Source organism: Pleurodeles waltl, unplaced genomic scaffold (genome assembly GCF_031143425.1).
Source record: "Pleurodeles waltl isolate 20211129_DDA unplaced genomic scaffold, aPleWal1.hap1.20221129 scaffold_71, whole genome shotgun sequence".
Lineage (NCBI taxonomy): Eukaryota > Metazoa > Chordata > Amphibia > Caudata > Salamandridae > Pleurodeles > Pleurodeles waltl.
The window spans coordinates 1,069,269-1,088,059 of record NW_027150392.1 but is presented as its reverse complement, the minus strand read 5'-3'; the positions used below and the strand labels follow the sequence as shown (position 1 = coordinate 1,088,059).

Here is an 18,791-nt window from a genome sequence, read left to right as displayed (position 1 = left end):
CGGTCCCTCGGGTCTCCTCTCAGCACAACGAGCGAGGTCCCTTGAATCCAGCAACTCTGTCCAAGTGACTCCCAAAGTCCAGTGACTCTTCAGTCCAAGTTTGGCGGAGGTAAGTCCTTGCCTCCCCACGCCAGACTGCATTGTTGGAAACCGTGTCTTTTGCAAATACTCCGGCTTCCGTGCAGTTCCGGCATAAATCCTTTGTGCACAGCCAAACCTGGGTCCACGGCACTCTAACCTGCATTGCACGACTTTCTAAGTTGGTCTCCGTCGACGTGGGACTCCTTTGTGCAACTTCAGCGAGCACCGTTTCACGCATCCTTGTAGTGCCTGTTTCTGGCACTTCTCTGGATGCTACCTGCTGCTGAGAGGGCTCCTTGTCTTGCTCGACGTCCCCTCTATCTCCTGGGCCAATTTGCGACCTCCTGTTCCCTTCTGGGCCATAGCAGCATCCAAAAACGCTAACCGCACGATTTGCAGTTAGCAAGGCTTGTTGGCATTTTTTCGGCGGGAAAACACTTGTGCACAACTCTCCACGGCAAGTGTGATCCGTCCACCAAAAGGAAAGTCTCTAGCTCTTTTCGTTCCTGCAGAAACCTCAGCTTCTTCTGTCCAGTAGAACCTTCTTTGCACCCACAGCTGGCATTTCCTGGGCATCTGCCCATCTCCGACTTGCTTGTGACTTTTGGACTTGGTCCCCTTGTTCCACAGGTACCCTAGATTGGAAATCCATTGTTGTTGCATTGCTGGTTTGGGTCTTTCCTGCATTATTCCCCTATCACGACTTCTTTGTCCTTTGGGGAACTTCAGTGCACTTTGCACTCACTTTTCAGTGTCTTGGGGAGGGCTATTTTTCTAACCCTTACTATTTTCTAATAGTCCCAGCGACCCTCTACAAGGTCACATAGGTTTGGGGTCCATTCGTGGTTCACATTCCACTTTTGGAGTATATGGTTTGTGTTGCCCCTATCCCTATGTGTCCCCATTGCATCCCATTGTAACTATACATTGTTTGCACTGTTTTCTAAGACTATACTGCATATTTTTTGTATTGTTTACATATAACTTGTGTATAATTGCTATCCTCATACTGAGGGTACTCACTGAGATACTTTGGCATATTGTCATAAAAATAAAGTACCTTTATTTTTAGTATATCTGTGTATTGTGTTTTCTTATGATATTGTGCAAGTGACACTAGTGGTACTGTAGGAGCTTCACTCGTCTCCTAGTTCAGCCTAAGCTGCTCTGCTAAGCTACCATTATCTATCAGCCTATGCTGCTAGACACCCTATACACTAATAAGGGATAACTGGGCCTGGTGCAAGGTGCAAGTACCCCTTGGTACTCACTACAAGCCAGTGCAGCCTCCTACAATGGGGGTTTGTAGAGCACTGGGGGGAACACAAGTAGGCACACAAAACACACCCTCAGCGGCACAGGGGCGGCCGGGTGCAGTGTGCAAATCAGCCGTCGGGTTTGTAATAGAAATCAATGGAAGGACCCGCAGGCCACTCTAGCGGTGCAGGCAGGGCACAGGGGGGCTTCTCGGGCCAGCCACCAACTGGGATAGGCAGAGGGTCCCCTGGTGGTCACTCCTGCACAGAAGTTTGGTTCCTTCTGGTTGTGGGGGCTGCGGGTGCAGTGCTTGGTCCAGGCATCGTGTTCCTGGTTACAGGCAGTCGCCATCGGGGGAACCTCTGGATTCTCTCTGCATGCGTTGCTGTGGAGGTCCAGCGGGGTTGTCTCGGGTTACTCACGAGGTCGCAGTCACCTAGGAGTCCTCCCTGTAGTGTTGGTTCTCTGGAGCTTGAGCCGGGGGCCTCAAGTGCAGAGTGTGAAGTCTCACGCTTGCGGCGGGAAGAGTGAGCCCTTTGAAAGTTGTTAGAAAGTTGCAAAAATGTAGGTGAACAGTGCCACTGTTCTTGGGAGTTTCTTGGTCCTTCGGATTTCAGGGCAGTCCTCTAAGGCTTTAGAGGTCGCTGGTCCCTGTCGGATGCGTCGCTGTGCAGTTTTCTTTGAGGTTGGGAGACCAGCCCGTAGGGCTGGGGCCAAAGCAGTTGTCGCCTCCGTCGTCTCTGCAAGGCTTTCAGGTCAGCAGTCCTTCTTCCTGTTTCAGGTTGCAGGAATCTGATTTCGTGGGTTCTGGGGTGCCCCTAAATACTAGACTTAGGGGTGTGTCTAGGTCAGTAGGGCAGTAGCCAATGGCTACTGCCCTGGAGGGTGGCCACACCCTCTTGGTGCCTCCTCCCTGAGGGGAGGGGGGGCACATCCTTAATCCTATTGGGGCAATCCTCCAATCTCAAGATGGAGGATTTTTTGAAGGCAGGGGTCACCTCAGCTCAGGACACCTTTGGGGCTGTCCTGACTGGTGGGTGACTCCTCCTTGTTTTTCTCATTTTCTCCTCCAGCCTTGCCGCCAAATGTGGGGGCAATGGCCGGAGGGGCAGGCATCTCCACTAGCTGGGATACCCTGGGGTGCTGTAACAAAAGGCATGAGTCTTTGAGGCTCACCGCCAGGTGTTACATTTCCAGCAGAGGGAGGTGAGAAGCACCTCCACCCAGTGCAGGCTTTGTTCCTGGCCACAGAGTGACAAAGGCATTCTCCCCATGTGGCCAGCAACTCAGCTGGTTGTGGCAGGCTGGCAGAAACTGGTCAGCCTAGCACTAGGAGTCGGACTGGTATTCAGGGGGCATCTCTAAGATGCCCTCTGGGTGGATTTTACAATAAATCACACACTGGCATCAGTGTGCATTTATTGTGCTGAGAAGTTTGATACCAAACTTCCCAGTTTTTAGTGTAGCCTTTATGGAACTGTGGAGTTCCTGTTTGACAAACTCCCACACCATACACTTTTTATGGCGACCCTGCACTTACAATGTCTAAGGTTTTGCTTAGACACTGTAGGGGCATAGTGCTCATGCACATATGCCCTCACCTGTGGTATAGTGCACCCTGCCCTAGGGCTGTAAGGCCTGCTAGAGGGGTGACTTACCTATGCCACAGGCAGTGTGAGGGTGGCATGGCACTCTAAATGGAGTGCCATGTCGACTTAGTCATTTTCTCCCCACCAGCACACACAAGCTGTGAGGCAGTGTGTCTGTGCTGAGTGAGGGGTTCCCAGGGTGGCATAATACATGCTGCAGCCCTTAGAGACCTCCCCTGGCATCAGGGCCCTTCAGGCCAGGGGTACCATTTACAAGGGACTTATCTGGGTGCCAGGGCTGTGCCAATTGTGGAAGCAAGGGTACAGTTCAGGGAAAGAACACTGGTGCTAGGTCCTGGTTAGCAGGGTCCCAGCACACTTTCAATCATAACTGGCAATAGCAAAAGGCAAAAAGTCAGGGGGTTACCATGCCAAGGAGGCATTTCCTTACAACAGTGTAAAGGCCTTTACACTTTGAGATTCAAAAGAAAGCTTTCGCTAGGAGATGGTTTGAATGGATCATGGATTTCTGTACGCCATTTCTTCTCTCAATCAATCAATCAGCACTGTCACCCACAGGGATGCTGAGGGTGCTATGTCTACATCGAACAGCCAAGTCTTGAGTTTCTTTTTTAAGTCTACCAGGGAGGATGGTGTTCAGAGGTGGGAGGACAAGTCGTTCCAGGCCTTGGCGGCGATGTAGGGGAAGGATCACCCCCGCTGTGGCTCCAATGGATGCAGAGTGTGTGTGCGCGGGCAAGTGAGAAGGAGTGCAGGTGTCTTGCGGATAGATGGTAGTTCATTTGATGGTTGATGTAGGACAGTCCTTGATCATGTAGAGCTTTGTAAGTACACATGAAGATCTTGGGCTTGCATCTCTTATGGATGGGAAGCTACTGTAGGTGTAGGTTTCTGAGGTGGGGAGGTGATGTGGGTCCACTTGGGGAGATCCGGGATGAGTCTAGCTGAAGAATTATGTATGGTCTGGAGTTTTCCAATGATCTGGCTGGAGATGCCGGCGTAGAGAGTATTGCCGTAGTGGAGGTGACTGGTGACCAGGGTATTGGTGACGATCTGTCTGGTGTTGACTGGGATCCATCTGAAGATTCTGTGGAATTTCATGGTCAGTTCACTGTTGAGGATGATGCCTAGATTGCGTCCATGGTCTGTTGGTGTCATTGTGGATCTGTGTTCTGCTGGCCACCAGCTGTGCTTCCAAACATAGATGTTCTTCCTAAAGATCAGTACTTCTGTCTTGTCGGAGTTGAGTTTGAGGCAGTTGCCTCTCCTCCACTTGGCTACATTGGGTGTGGCATTGCAGAAGTTGGTTGGAGGGGTCCTCAGTGAGTCAGAGTATAAGTTGAGTTTTGTCGGCGAAATAGATTATGTTGAGGTCCTGGGATCTGACGATTGTCTGTGAGGTGAGTCATGTAGGTGTTGAACAAGGTGCGCCTGAGTACGCCGCCTATGATGTCCCTGGGTTCTGAAGTTAAGGGAGGAAGTTGGGGGCTCTGTGTGCGTCCTGGTAGGAAGGAGGCGATCCATTTGAGGGCATTTTGCTGTATGCTGATGTTGTGGACTCTGTTGTTGAGGATATGGGGGAGATGGTGTTGAATGCAGCAGAGAGGCAGAGGAGGATCATGCACATGGTCGGGGAGAGTGCTGATGTAATCTGTAGCAGCGATCAGAGCAGTCTTGGTGCAGTAGTTGGCACGGAATCCTGCTTGTGTCACGTCAAATGGGTGGGTTTGTTCCAGGTATTTAGGGAGCTGTTGGTTGATGGCTTACTTAAGTACTTTGGATGGGAATGGTAGTAGGTAAATTGATCAATAATTTTTTAGATCGCTGGGATCAGCAGAGGGTTTCCTTAGGAGGGGTCTGATCTCCATGTGATTCCATCTGTTCAGAAAGGTTGCTGTGCAGATGGAGGTGTTGATGCTGGTGAGATGAGTGCTGATTGGTTTGGATTATAGGTTGAAGAGACGTGGGGGCAGGTGTTGGTGGGCACCCCAGACTGGATGGAAGACATGAAGGTCGTTGTAGTCTGGGTGATGATTATGTGGCTGATGTGCAGTGGTTGGTTGAGGCTGTTGAGATAGAGAGTAGTGGGTTGGGGGTCAAAACTGTTGTAGGTGGTGGAGATCTTGTTGTGGAAGTAGTCTGAGAGAGAGTTGTAGAGTTCTTGGGAGAGTTGGATTGTGTTTTCAGTGGCTGTCAGGTAGGAGAATTCCTGGAATATTTTGAAGAGTTCCTTTGTGTGGTTGTCCGCTGTCCTCTGTTTATTCTCTCCAAGTTATGAAGAGGATCAGGAATTAATATGTCCAAGTCATCCTTGTGACTCCAGATTGGGCCACAAAAGTGTGCTACCCTGACCTTCTAGTCATGAGCACCTGTCCTCCGTTTAGGTTACTGCAGCAGCAGGGCATGGTTTTACAACCAAACCTGTGCAATCTACACCTCAATGCAAAACTGTTGTAATGTTTGTTTTGTCTTTGTCTGAGTAAGGTCTTCTGGTAGCCACTGTTAAAGGTTATTTGTTGGCCCTTTCAGCTTTTTTGCATTTGCCAGACCAAACATCTTTTGGAATGCCTCAGTGGGACCTTAACTTGGTTGTGATATTCTTGCACACCTTTCAAACCAATGCACAGTTGCTCTTTGCATCTTCTAACTCTCAAGACAGTTGTTCTCATTGTCTTCACTTCAGCTTGTAGCATGAGGGAGCGCCAGACTTTTTCAGTACAACTTTTATCCAAACATTCTGGTACTGAGGACCCGAGCGGACGTTTTTTTTTTTTTTTTACAAAGGTTGTGACTTCTTTTTACTTTGATTAATCCATCACTATCCCAGCAATCTGTGCCCCACCTCACCCCTCGAAGAAGGATGGAGATCCCATCTGTTGGACCATGTAGAGCTTTATAAGAGTGTGATCATCTATTACTACTCTAGGGAAATTCGTTTGTGTAACTGAATCCCATAAAAGCTGTAAAACCACTCCAATCATGAATCCAAAACCATAACAATGAAGGCTTCCGGCATATTATTGTCTCACTCAGCCACATTCCAGAAGGAACAGGTGTAAGAATTGCAGACGTTGTCCCAGATCCTGGCACTGAAGCCAGCATGTGCAAAAGCTAACCCTTCATGAGCTGCTCCAATGAAATCTAACCTAACGTTTTCATTAGATGTAGGCTTATCGCCCACCCCTGATATAGATACCATGGGCACACTCTCTGTGATTAAAGTCTATGCACACCGAGAAGGGAAACCATCAGGAAGCTTTTCCCTTTTAATGTTGCCTCGATTGCCATTGTGCTCTCTGCGTTGGTCTGTGTTTGCAATCAACTTACAGCAGCAACCTTGAATCTTTGCACCACTTTCTTCATCGCTAATTAAGCAGCACGGTTCCCTTTACCGTGAATTCTGTATCCATTTTTGAGCCAGTTACAGCAGCAACCTTGAAGGTTTGCTCCACTCTCTTTTTACTGCCAAACAGCTTCACAGCTCCCTTTAACGTCAATGTCTTCTATTTTTGGGCTGTGGTATTCTGAACATGGACCAAAGGTCCTGGGCAGCCTCCTTTCCTCAAAGCTGTGTGGCTTTTGTCGATTTATCTTTGAGACTTTGAATCTGTTAATGTGCCAATGCATCAAATCCACTTGTACCTGTGTACTGAGAATGCCTAATCCTACACTATTAGAGTGGGACTTACAGATCAGTTTCTGAAGGGCAAGCAAGAGAGCATTAATCTGATTTATTTGACCAGGACAATCCACCAGCACGTACTGCATGTGGTCACCATCTTAAAAAACTCCTCGCACATCAGTGCAAGCTGCAAAAGATTTTTGCTTAGCTGCAGGCTGCGCAGAGCTGGGGCAGTGGAACACGCTCTTACCTTCATGTATTGGTTACACATTCCAGGCTGCGCAGAGCTGGGTGGTGGAACACGCTCTTACCTTCATGTATTGGTAACACATTCCAGGCTGCGCAGAGATGGGTGGTGGAACTTGTTCTCACTTTCATGTATGGGTAAGACACTGAAAGCTGCGCAGAGCTGGAAGTGGAACATGCTCTTACCTTCATATATGGGTAACACATTCCAGGCTGCGCAGAGCTGGCAGTGGAACATGCTCTTACCTTCATATATGGGTAACACATTCCAGGCTGCGCAGAGCTGGGCAGTGGAACATGCGCTTACCTTCATGTATAGGTAACATTGCAGGCTTTGCAGACCTGAGCAGTGTAACATGCTTTTACCTTCATATATGGGTAACACATTGCAGGCTGCGCAGAGCAACGTGGTGGAACATGCCTGTACCTTCATGCATGGGTAACACATTGCAGGTTGCGCAGAACAGGGCAGTGGAACTTGCTCTTCCCTTCATGTATGGGTAACACATTGCAGAGCTGGGCGGTGGAACATGCTCTTACCTTGTTGTATGGGTAACACATTGCAGGCAGCACAGAGCTGGGGGTGCGGTGGAACACGGTCTTACTTTCATGTATGGGTAACACACTGAAAGCTGCGCAGAGCTGGTAGTGGAACATGCTCTTACCTTCATATATGGGTAACAGTTTGCAGGATGTGCAGAGCTGGGCAGTGGAACATGCTCTTACCCTCATATATGGGTAACAGTTTGCAGGATGCGCAGAGCAGGGTGGTGGAACACACCTTTACCTTCATGTATAGGTAACACATTGCAGGCTGCGCAGAGCTGGGCGGTGGAAAATGCTCTTACCTTCATATATGGGTAACAGTTTGCAGGCTGCCTAGAACAGGGCAGTGGAACAAGCTCTTACCTTCATGTATAGGCAACATTGCAGGCTGCGCAGAGCTGGGCAGTGGAACATGCGCTTACCTTTATATATGGGTAACAGTTTGCAGGATGCGCAGAGCAGGGTGGTGGAACACACCTTTACCTTCATGTATTAGTAACAGATTGCAGGCTGCGCAGAGCTGGGCTGTGGAACATGCTCTTACCTTCATGTAGAGGTAACATTGCAGGCTGCGCAGAGCTGGGCCGCCGCCACTGAGGCCTGCTCCAGGCAGACTCCTGCTCAACACAGACATAGTCATTTTTCTTCAAGGGGGACTGTGGATACTCATGTCCAGTAGGAGGGCACAGGCCCTGAGTGCGACACCAGTCTCAGGATACCACCTCTGAGATTGCTGCAGTGTGAGTGGAAGGAGGGTAACTACCATCTGAGGGTGTAGCCCCCATATCCATCTCTGAACAACCTAAAAGGTGAGAGCGACCTCAGGAGGATGGGAGGGACTCCTTGCAAACTCTGGCCTGGAGGTGGGGCATGCCCAGAGCCCCAGACTGGAAGCTCCACCTGGTAGTTGATGGCTACGGGCCTGGCCCTTGATATTGACAGATGTCAGTGACCTCTGTTTGTTACCGTCTTTGTGGGTTGGGAACAGAAATCTGACTCAGGGCAGAATGGGTTGCATCACCGAATTGGCCACAGCGGTACCACCTCCTTAGTGGAATCAGATAAATCCTCACAGATGTCATCTGCAGATGGGGAGAAGGGTTCCACATGGGCCAGTTCAGTAGCCAAAGAGGATGGTGACAGGGGTACAGATAGGTTCAAAGGGGCCTACAACAGACACGTGCCACTGCAGAAGACAATTGTCCACATTCTATCGCCTGAGAGGGTATTGATTAGCCTAGCATAGCTTTTGGCTGGAGCGGAGTCACCTTTATGTTGAACCTTATTTTTGCTGGCTTCAGAACTTTGTGCACTTTACCCTGCCAACCAGTAGTAAAGTGATTGTAAACTTCTTTTCAACTCAGTAAAATTGGTTTACACCTGATTGGCGTGTTTAATTTCCCATAAGTCCCTAGTATTTGGTACAAAGTGTACCCCTGGCCTATAAATTAAATGGTACCATTGGACTGCAGCACACTTCGTGCCATTCGCTGCAGTGGCCCTGTTAAGCAGGTCTCTGGACTTACCACTGTAGTCTGGCCATGCAGTTTTAAACTGCACATTCGACTCATCAAAATAACTCCTTTTGACAGCCCTAAGCTTTCCTTAGAAATATTATTAAGACCCTCCCTACTTAGGCGTCATTGCCCATAAGGCACAGTTCACCGTATTTAAAAGTAGGACATGTAAAGGTTTACTTTTCCACATGTCAGTACAATGAAAAAGGTCCAAAAGCTGTTATTATTGTCACAAGGCTGCCTGCACAGTAGGAAAAGAGTGGGTTACATTGTGACATCCAATAATGCTAATTTCTGCTTGGAAGCAGATAGAAAAATAATGTAGAACTCTTTTTAAGAGATATTCAAACTCAAATTCAGTGGTAAAAATCACATTTTATATATCTATTATGGAAAAGGTACTTTTAAAAAGTTACCTTTTCCCAGCCTTAGAAGATCCCTAGAGAATTGGGCCTGCTGTCTTTGCTACCCAGGACAAAGAATTTGACTTCAAGGATTATAAAACTGACCTCTTGTTCAAGCTACAGGGATCCATCAAACGACAAGAAATCTTTCTTCAACTGCCAACTTGATCTAGGGCAAATGGGACTGGACTGGCCTCTGCCTGACACCAGCTAAGGCCCTCATTATGACAGTGGTGGTAAAAACCACCTACCACCATGGAGACGGCCGCCAAAACACTGTCGCCGGGGCAACCAGTAGGGCAGCACATCCAGCTTCATCTCTGTTTCCACAATCTGCTCTTGTATAAATTAAATCTTATCCATTTGCATCATCCTAAAGCTGTACCTTTAGCACGTGGTGCTCCGTGAGAGCCCTTTCTTTACTAAGTTACCCTGTGGACGCTGGTAAATCACCTCCTTGTCCATGTGCATCTTCCTAAAGCTGCACCTGTAGCATGTGGGTGCTCTGTGACTTCCCTTTCTTTACTAAGTTACTCTGTGGACACTGGTAAATCACCTCATTTTCTGAAGTAAATACAATGAGATTTATTCAACAGAACCTTTAGTTGAATATCTGTGTGAGGTGAAATATGCTTTGATATGTTTTAAAGACAGCAAAGAAGAGATGTCTTTTACAGCCAGATAACTATTGTGTATTCACAGTACATTGCATTTGCATTCAGTAATTTTGAATCTCTTTCCAATCAACAGGACCGACACCTTGAATGTACAAAATATTTATGTATAATGAAGATAATACTTGAAATCTGCAAAACAGCTGTAAGAAACAACAGGACCGACACCTTGAATGTACAAAATATTTATGTATAATGAAGATAATACTAGAAATCTGCAAAACAGCTGTAAGAAACAATGTGTAACAGTATCACGCTAAACATCAGTGCAGTCAAAAGCAGAGGAACCTGAACATAAACTGACAGATCCTGGAAGAAGCAGTCAAGGGCAGTTCAGTGAAAGTCTGAGCTGTGCACCTCCACGCCACAGGATTAAAGAAATGAGCTCTAGAAAATTAAGGCAACAGCACTGATCAACCACCAGCTTCAAATGGATCAGTATGAACTGGTTACAGCAGTGCTCTGCTTCCTAAAATGATAACATTCAGTGCTCTAGGTGTATTGTAAACTCTTTCTAGCCAAACCAGAGCAACCAGAGAAAAGCACAGCAGAGTGGAGACAAACAACTGAAGGGTGAAAGAAAGAGGGGTTCTGCTGTTTAAATTACAGAGTACTGTCCTAATTTGCACCAACCAGAGGGAGGAGGATTAATCTTCACCCCCAAGCATCGAACACTGTTATTTATTCTAAAGACACAGTCACTCACAAAGAAGCCTGACACATATTGTGAGTGTGGGAAGAATTTAGGGCCAGATGTAGGAAAGGATTTGCAACTCGCAAACGGCAAAAACTGCCGTTTGCGAGTTGCAAATTGCATTTTCCTATGCAGAAATGCATTCTGCGAGTCGGACCGACTCGCAAAATGCATTTCAGAATCGCAAATAGGAAGGGGTGTTCCCTTCCTATTTGCGATTCCTAGTGGTATGCAATACCATATGCGGTTGCAAATGGTGTTGCAGTTACCATCCACTTCAAGTGGATGGTAACCCACACGCAAATTGGAAGGGGTCCCCATGGGACCCCTTCCAGTTTGTGACTGGACCCAAAAACATTTTTTCAGGGCAGGGAGTGGTCCAAGGGACCACTCCCTGCCCTGAAAAAATACCGAAACTAAAGGTTTCGTTTTTTTTTTAAGTGCAGCTCGTTTTCCTTTAAGGAAAACGGGCTACACTTAAAAAAAAAAAAACTGCTTTATTTAAAGCAGTCACGAACACGGAGGTCTGCTGACTACAGCAGGCCTCCATGTTTGCGAGTGCCCATAGTCGGTATGGGGCCGCAATTTGCGACCCACCTCATGAATATTCATGAGGTGGGTCATTGCGACCCCATACCGACTTGCAGACGGTGTCTGAGACACCTTTCTGCATTCCAAATTGCGAGTTGCAATTTGCGAGTCGCTGGGACTCCCAAATTGCAACTTGCAATTTGGAACCTACCTACATCTGGCCCTTAGTTATTATTGTATTTTATTGTTAAATTGCAAATCAAATGTACTGAATACCAACACATACAGCAAATGTGAGAATAGTACAAGTGCTTTATCAACCATGTTGGCCCATCAGGAAACAGTCATGGGAAGTGGACAAATATATCCCCGACCCACAGACACTATCCAAGAAAGAACAATCATACACGTGCAGCAAGAGCTTTAATTTGTCATCGCTACAAAAGCGCCATCAGCAAACTCACACAGGAGAAGAACTATTCTATTGCACTGAATGTGTGCAAAGCTTTAGTCATTTAGCACTCCTTAAAGAGCATCAGCGAACACACACAGGGGAAAAGCCATTCAGATGCAGTGACTGTATAAAGAGCTTTTGTCAGTTATCACACCTCCAAAGACACCAGCAAACACACACAAACGAAAAACCATACAGTTGCAGTGAATGTGTAAAGAGCTTTAGTTGGTTATCACACCTCCAAGTACATCAATGAACACACACAGGGGAAAAATCATACCATTGCAGCAAATGTGTGAAGAGCTTTTGTCAGTTATCAGATCTCCAAAGACATCAGCAAACACACACAGGGGAAAAAACATATGATTGCAGTGAATGTGTCAAGAGTTTTAGTCGCTTACCAGACCTCCAGGTACATCAGCAAACACACACAGGGGAAAAACCATACTATTGCAATGAATGTGGAAGTAGTTTTAGTCGGTTATCACACCTCCAAGTACATCAACGAACACACACAGGAGAAAAACCATACCATTGCAATGAATGTGGAAGTAGGTTCAGTCAGTCTTCAGCATTAAGGAATCATCAGCGAACACACACAGGGGAAAAGCCATTCAAGTGCAGTGAATGTGTGAACAGCTTTAGTCAGTTATCAAACCTCCAAAGACATCAACGAACACACACAGAAAAATCATTCAAGTGCAGTGAATGTGTAAAGCACTTTAGTCAGTTATCAACCCTGTATAATCATCAGCGAACACACACAGTATAAACCATCTATGAAGAGCTTTAGTCAGTTAACAAACCTTGAAAGACACTATTAAACACACACGGGAAAACCATACAATTGTGCTGAACGTTTGAATCACTTTAGTTGGTTATCACATTTCCAAAGACCTCAACAGACAGACACAGGAGAAAAACCACACTGTGGCAATGAATGTGGAAGTAGTTTTAGTGAATCCTCAACATTAAAGAATCATCAGCGAACGCACACAGGAGAAAAACCATTCAAGTGCAGTGAAGGTGTGGAGAGCTGTCGTCGATCGTGCTTATAAAGCCATCAGCAAATTATAAAAGATGATTCTGTTACAATTATGTGGGATGTTTAAATGCCAGAAGATTATTAGTAGATTATATAAGACCCGATTATCAGAAAAAATTAAAAAAAAAAAATCATAAAATCATAAAAGTGACTGTTCTCAGCAATTGCTCATTTCTCTACAAATCAGAAAAAGAAATGAAGCATCACAAAACCCTCTGGGACTTTAGCACAGTGCAGACTGAAAAAATAAAGTGTTGGTTTATATTCTACGAAGTAGAGCTATAAAGAAAAACATCCAAGAACACCTGAACAGGCTACCTGTACAAGCAACATTATGAACAATGTTTGGACTAACAGGGGGATCAGTGATAAAACCCTTAACCGGTTCTGTGCCTTGGACGAGATGATCTCGTCCATGGCACAGGGGAACTTGGGGGCGCGCTAGCAGAAACCTCTAGGCGCCAGGGCAATTTTTTTTTTTGTGTCTTTTTTTTTTGTTTGTTTGTTTTTTTAGAGATGGGGAGCGACCCATCAGGCAAGGGTCGCTCCCCTGGGGGGCAAATTGTATTTAGGCCATTTCTGCCCCCTTTGGGGGCAGATTGGCCGATTTTAGGTCAATCTGCCCCCAGGGGGGCAGAAACCACTAGGCACCTGGGATTTGTTTTTTGGCGCCAATGTCACGCAGGGAGCACGACCCCGTAGGCAAGGGTCGCTCCCGGGGGGGTGGGGGCTGGGGGGGGCAAATTTATTTTAGGCCATTTCTGCCCCCCCTGGGGGCAGATCGGCCTATTATTAGGCCGAACTGCCCCCAGGGGGGGGCAGAACCCTCAGGGCACCAGGGCAAATTTTTTTGTTGTGTTTTTTTTTTTGTTTGTTTGTTTTTTTAGAGATGGGGAGCGACCCATCAGGCAAGGGTCGCTCCCCTGGGGGGCAAATTGTATTTAGGCCATTACTGCCCCCCTTGGGGGCAGATTGGCAGATTTTAGGTCAATCTGCCCCCAAGGGGGCAGAAACCACTAGGCACCTGGGATTTGTTTTTTGGCGCCAATGTCACGCAGGGGGAGCGACCCCGTAGGCAAGGGTCGCTCCCGGGGGAGGTGGGGCAAATTTATTTTAGGCCTTTTCTGCCCCCCCAGGGGCAGATCGGCCTAATATTAGGCCGATCTGCCCCCGGGGGGGGGGCAGAAACCTCTAGGCGCCAGGGCAAATTTTTTTTTTGTGTTTTTTTTTTTGTTTGTTTGTTTTTTTAGAGATGGGGAGCGACCCATCAGGCAAGGGTCGCTCCCCTGGGGGGCAAATTTTATTTAGGCCATTACTGCCCCCTTTGGGGGCAGATTGGCCAATTTTAGGTCAATCTGCCCCCAAGGGGGCAGAAACCACTAGGCAACTGGGATTTGTTTTTTGGCGCCAACGTCACGCAGGGGGAGCGACCCCGTAGGCAGGGGTCGCTCCCGGGGTGGGGAGTGGGGGTTGGGGGGCCAAATTTATTTTAGGCCATTTCTGCACCCCCTGTGGGCAGATCGGTCTATTATTAGGCCGAACTGCCCCCGGGGGGGGGGGGCAGAACCCTCTAGGCACCAGGGAAATTTTTTTTTTTTTTTTTTTTTTTAGAGATGGGGAGCGACCCATCAGGCAAGGGTCGCTCCCCTTGGGGGGCAAATTGTATTTAGGCCATTTCTGCCCCCCTGAGGGCAGATTGGCCGATTTTAGGTCAATCTGCCCCCAAGGGGGCAGAAACCACTAGGCACCTGGGATTTGTTTTTTGGCGCCAATGTCACGCAGGGGGAGCGACCCCGTAGGCAAGGGTTGTTCCCGGGCAGGGGCAGGGGGGGCTTGGGGGGGTGGGGGTTCAAATTTATTTTAGGGCATTTCTCACCCCCCCCCCCCCCCCCCCCCCGGGCCGGCTGAGCTAGAGGCCAAACTCCACAACCTCTGTTTTCTGTGAAAAAATATGTTCTGTCCACGTTGTGTTTTGGGCCATTTCCTTTCGTGGGCGCTAGGCCTACCCACAGAAGTGAGGTACCATTTTTATTGAGAGACTTAGGGAAACGCTGGGTGGAAGGAAATTTGTGGCTCCTCTCAGATTCCAGAACTTTCTGCCACTGAAATGTGAGGAACATGTGTTTTTTTAGCCAAATTTTGAGGTTTGCAAAGGATTCTGGGTAACAGAACCTGGTCCGAGCCCCACAAGTCACCCCATCTTGGATTCCCCTAGGTCTCTAGTTTTCAGAAATGCACAGGTTTGGTAGGTTTCCCTAGGTGCTGGCTGAGCTACAGGCCAAAATCCACAGGTAGGCACTGTTTTCTTTCAAAAATTTGGATGTGTCCACGTTGCGCTTTGGGGCGTTTCCTGTCGCGGGCTCTAGGCCTACCCACACAAGTGAGGTATCATTTTTATCGGGAGACTTGGGGGAACGCTGGGTGGAAGGAAATTTGTGGCTCCTCTCAGACTCCCGAACTTTCTGCCACAGAAATGTGAGGAACGTGTGTTTTTTTAGCCAAATTTTTAGGTTTGCAAAGGATTCTGGGTAACAGAACCTGGTCCGAGCCCCGCAAGTCACCCTTCCTTGGATTGCCCTAGGTCTCTAGTTTTCAGAAATGCACAGGTTTGGTAGGTTTCCCTAGGTGCCGGCTGAGCTAGAGGCCAAAATCTACAGGTAGGCACTTCGCAAAAAACACCTCTGTTTTCTTCCAAAAATTTGGATGTGTCCACGTTGCGCTTTGGGGCGTTTCCTGTCGCGGGCGCTAGGCCTACCCACACAAGTGAGGTATCATTTTTATCGGGAGACTTGGGGGAACGCTGGGTGGAAGGAAATTTGTGGCTCCTCTCAGATTCCCGAACTTTCTGCCACAGAAATGTGAGGAACATGTGTTTTTTTAGCCAAATTTTGAGGTTTGCAAAGGATTCTGGGTAACAGAACCTGGTCCAAGCCCCGCAAGTCACCCCTCCTTGGATTCCCCTAGGTCTCTAGTTTTCAGAAATGCACAGGTTTGGTAGGTTTCCCTAGGTGCCGGCTGAGCTAGAGGCCAAAATCTACAGGTAGGTACTTCGCAAAAAACACCTCTGTTTTCTTCCAAAAATGTGGATGTGTCTACGTTGCGCTTTGGGGTGTTTCCTATCGCGGGCGCTAGGCCTACCCACACAAGTGAGCTATCATTTTTATCGGGAGACTTGGGGGAACGCTGGGTGGAGGGAAATTTGTGGCTCCTCTCAGATTCCCGAACTTTCTGCCACAGAAATATGAGGACATGTGTTTTTTTAGCCAAATTTTGAGGTTTGCAAAGGATTCTGGGTAACAGAACCTGGTCCGAGCCCCGCAAGTCACCCCTCCTTAGATTCCCCTAGGTCTCTAGTTTTCAGAAATGCACAGGTTTGGTAGGTTTCCCTAGGTGCCGGCTGAGCTAGAGGCCAAAATCTACAGGTAGGCACTTCGCAAAAAACACCTCTGTTTTCTTCCCAAAAATTTGGATGTGTCCACGTTGCGCTTTGGGGCGTTTCCTGTCGCGGGCGCTAGGCCTACCCACACAAGTGAGGTATCATTTTTATCGGGAGACTTGGGGGAACGCTGGGTGGAAGGTAATTTGTGGCTCCTCTCAGATTCCCGAACTTTCTGCCACAGAAATGTGAGGAACATGTGTTTTTTTAGGCAAATTTTGAGGTTTGCAAAGGATTCTGGGTAACAGAACCTGGTCCGAGCACCGCAACTCACCCCTCCTTGGATTCCCCTAGGTCTCTAGTTTTCAGAAATGCACAGGTTTGGTAGGTTTCCCTAGCTGCCGGCTGAGCTAGAGGCCAAAATCTACAGGTAGGCACTTCGCAAAAAACACCTCTGTTTTCTTCCAAAAATGTGGATGTGTCCACGTTGCGCTTTGGGGCGTTTCCTGTCGCGGGCGCTAGGCCTACCCACACAAGTGAGGTATCATTTTTATCGGGAGACTTGGGGGAACGCTGGGTGGAAGGAAATGTGTGGCTCCTCTCAGATTCCCGAACTTTCTGCCACAGAAAATGTGAGGAACATGTGTTTTTTTAGCCAAATTTTGAGGTTTGCAAAGGATTCTGGGTAACAGAACCTGGTCCGAGCCCCGCAAGTCACCCCTCCTTAGATTCCCCTAGGTCTCTAGTTTTCAGAAATGTACAGGTTTGGTAGGTTTCCCTGGTGCCGGCTGAGCTAGAGGCCAAAATCTACAGGTAGGCACTTCGCAAAAAACACCTCTGTTTTCTTCCAAAAATTTGGATGTGTCCACGTTGCGCTTTGGGGCGTTACTGTCGCGGGCGCTAGGCCTACCCACACAAGTGAGGTATCATTTTTATCAGGAGACTTGGGGGAACGCTGGGTGGAAGGAAATTTGTGGCTCCTCTCAGATTCCCGAACTTTCTGCCACAGAAATGTGAGGAACATGTGTTTTTTTAGCCAAATTTTGAGGTTTGCAAAGGATTCTGGGTAACAGAACCTGGTCCGAGCCCCGCAAGTCACCCCTCCTTGGATTCCCCTAGGTCTATAGTTTTCACAAATGCACAGGTTTGGTAGGTTTCCCTAGGTGCCGGCTGAGCTAGAGGCCATAATCTACAGGTAGGTACTTCTCAAAAAACACCTCTGTTTTCTTCCAAAAATTTGGATGTGTCCACGTTGCGCTTTGGGGTGTTTCCTGTCGCGGGCGCTAGGCCTACCCACACAAGTGAGGTATCACTTTTATCGGGAGACTTGGGGGAACGCTGGGTGGAAGGAAATTTGTGGCTCCTCTCAGATTCCCGAACTTTCTGCCACAGAAATGTGAGGAACATGTGTTTTTTTAGGCAAATTTTGAGGTTTGCAAAGGATTCTGGGTAACAGAACCTGGTCCGAGCCCCGCAACTCACCCCTCCTTGGATTCCCCTAGGTCTCTAGTTTTCAGAAATGCACAGGTTTGGTAGGTTTCCCTAGCTGCCGGCTGAGCTAGAGGCCAAAATCTACAGGTAGGCACTTCGCAAAAAACACCTCTGTTTTCTTCCAAAAATGTGGATGTGTCCACGTTGCGCTTTGGGGCGTTTCCTGTCGCGGGCGCTAGGCCTACCCACACAAGTGAGGTATCATTTTTATCGGGAGACTTGGGGGAACGCTGGGTGGAAGGAAATGTGTGGCTCCTCTCAGATTCCCGAACTTTCTGCCACAGAAAATGTGAGGAACATGTGTTTTTTTAGCCAAATTTTGAGGTTTGCAAAGGATTCTGGGTAACAGAACCTGGTCCGAGCCCCGCAAGTCACCCCTCCTTAGATTCCCCTAGGTCTCTAGTTTTCAGAAATGTACAGGTTTGGTAGGTTTCCCTGGTGCCGGCTGAGCTAGAGGCCAAAATCTACAGGTAGGCACTTCGCAAAAAACACCTCTGTTTTCTTCCAAAAATTTGGATGTGTCCACGTTGCGCTTTGGGGCGTTACTGTCGCGGGCGCTAGGCCTACCCACACAAGTGAGGTATCATTTTTATCAGGAGACTTGGGGGAACGCTGGGTGGAAGGAAATTTGTGGCTCCTCTCAGATTCCCGAACTTTCTGCCACAGAAATGTGAGGAACATGTGTTTTTTTAGCCAAATTTTGAGGTTTGCAAAGGATTCTGGGTAACAGAACCTGGTCCGAGCCCCGCAAGTCACCCCTCCTTGGATTCCCCTAGGTCTATAGTTTTCACAAATGCACAGGTTTGGTAGGTTTCCCTAGGTGCCGGCTGAGCTAGAGGCCATAATCTACAGGTAGGTACTTCTCAAAAAACACCTCTGTTTTCTTCCAAAAATTTGGATGTGTCCACGTTGCGCTTTGGGGTGTTTCCTGTCGCGGGCGCTAGGCCTACCCACACAAGTGAGGTATCACTTTTATCGGGAGACTTGGGGGAACGCTGGGTGGAAGGAAATTTGTGGCTCCTCTCAGATTCCCGAACTTTCTGGCACAGAAATGTGAGGACATGTGTTTTTTTAGCCAAATTTTGAGGTTTGCAAAGGATTCTGGGTAACAGAACCTGGTCCGAGCCCCGCAAGTCACCCCTCCTTGGATTCCCCTAGTTCTCTAGTTTTCAGAAATGCACAGGTTTGGTAGGTTTCCCTAGGTGCCGGCTGAGCTAGAGGCCAAAATCTACAGGTAGGTACT

At 47.9% G+C, this 18,791-nt stretch overlaps 1 protein-coding gene across 1 annotated transcript; it reads left to right on the top strand.

Annotated features, from left to right (window-relative positions):
* The first annotated feature begins 3,902 nt into the window (after nt 1-3,902).
* LOC138280283 (zinc finger protein 239-like) lies at nt 3,903-12,408 on the top strand. The gene is made up of 2 exons (XM_069219473.1): nt 3,903-4,050; nt 11,903-12,408. The coding sequence occupies exons 1-2, from the start codon at nt 3,903-3,905 to the stop codon at nt 12,406-12,408; spliced, it is 654 nt and encodes a 217-aa protein (XP_069075574.1).
* The last annotated feature ends 6,383 nt before the right edge of the window (nt 12,409-18,791 follow it).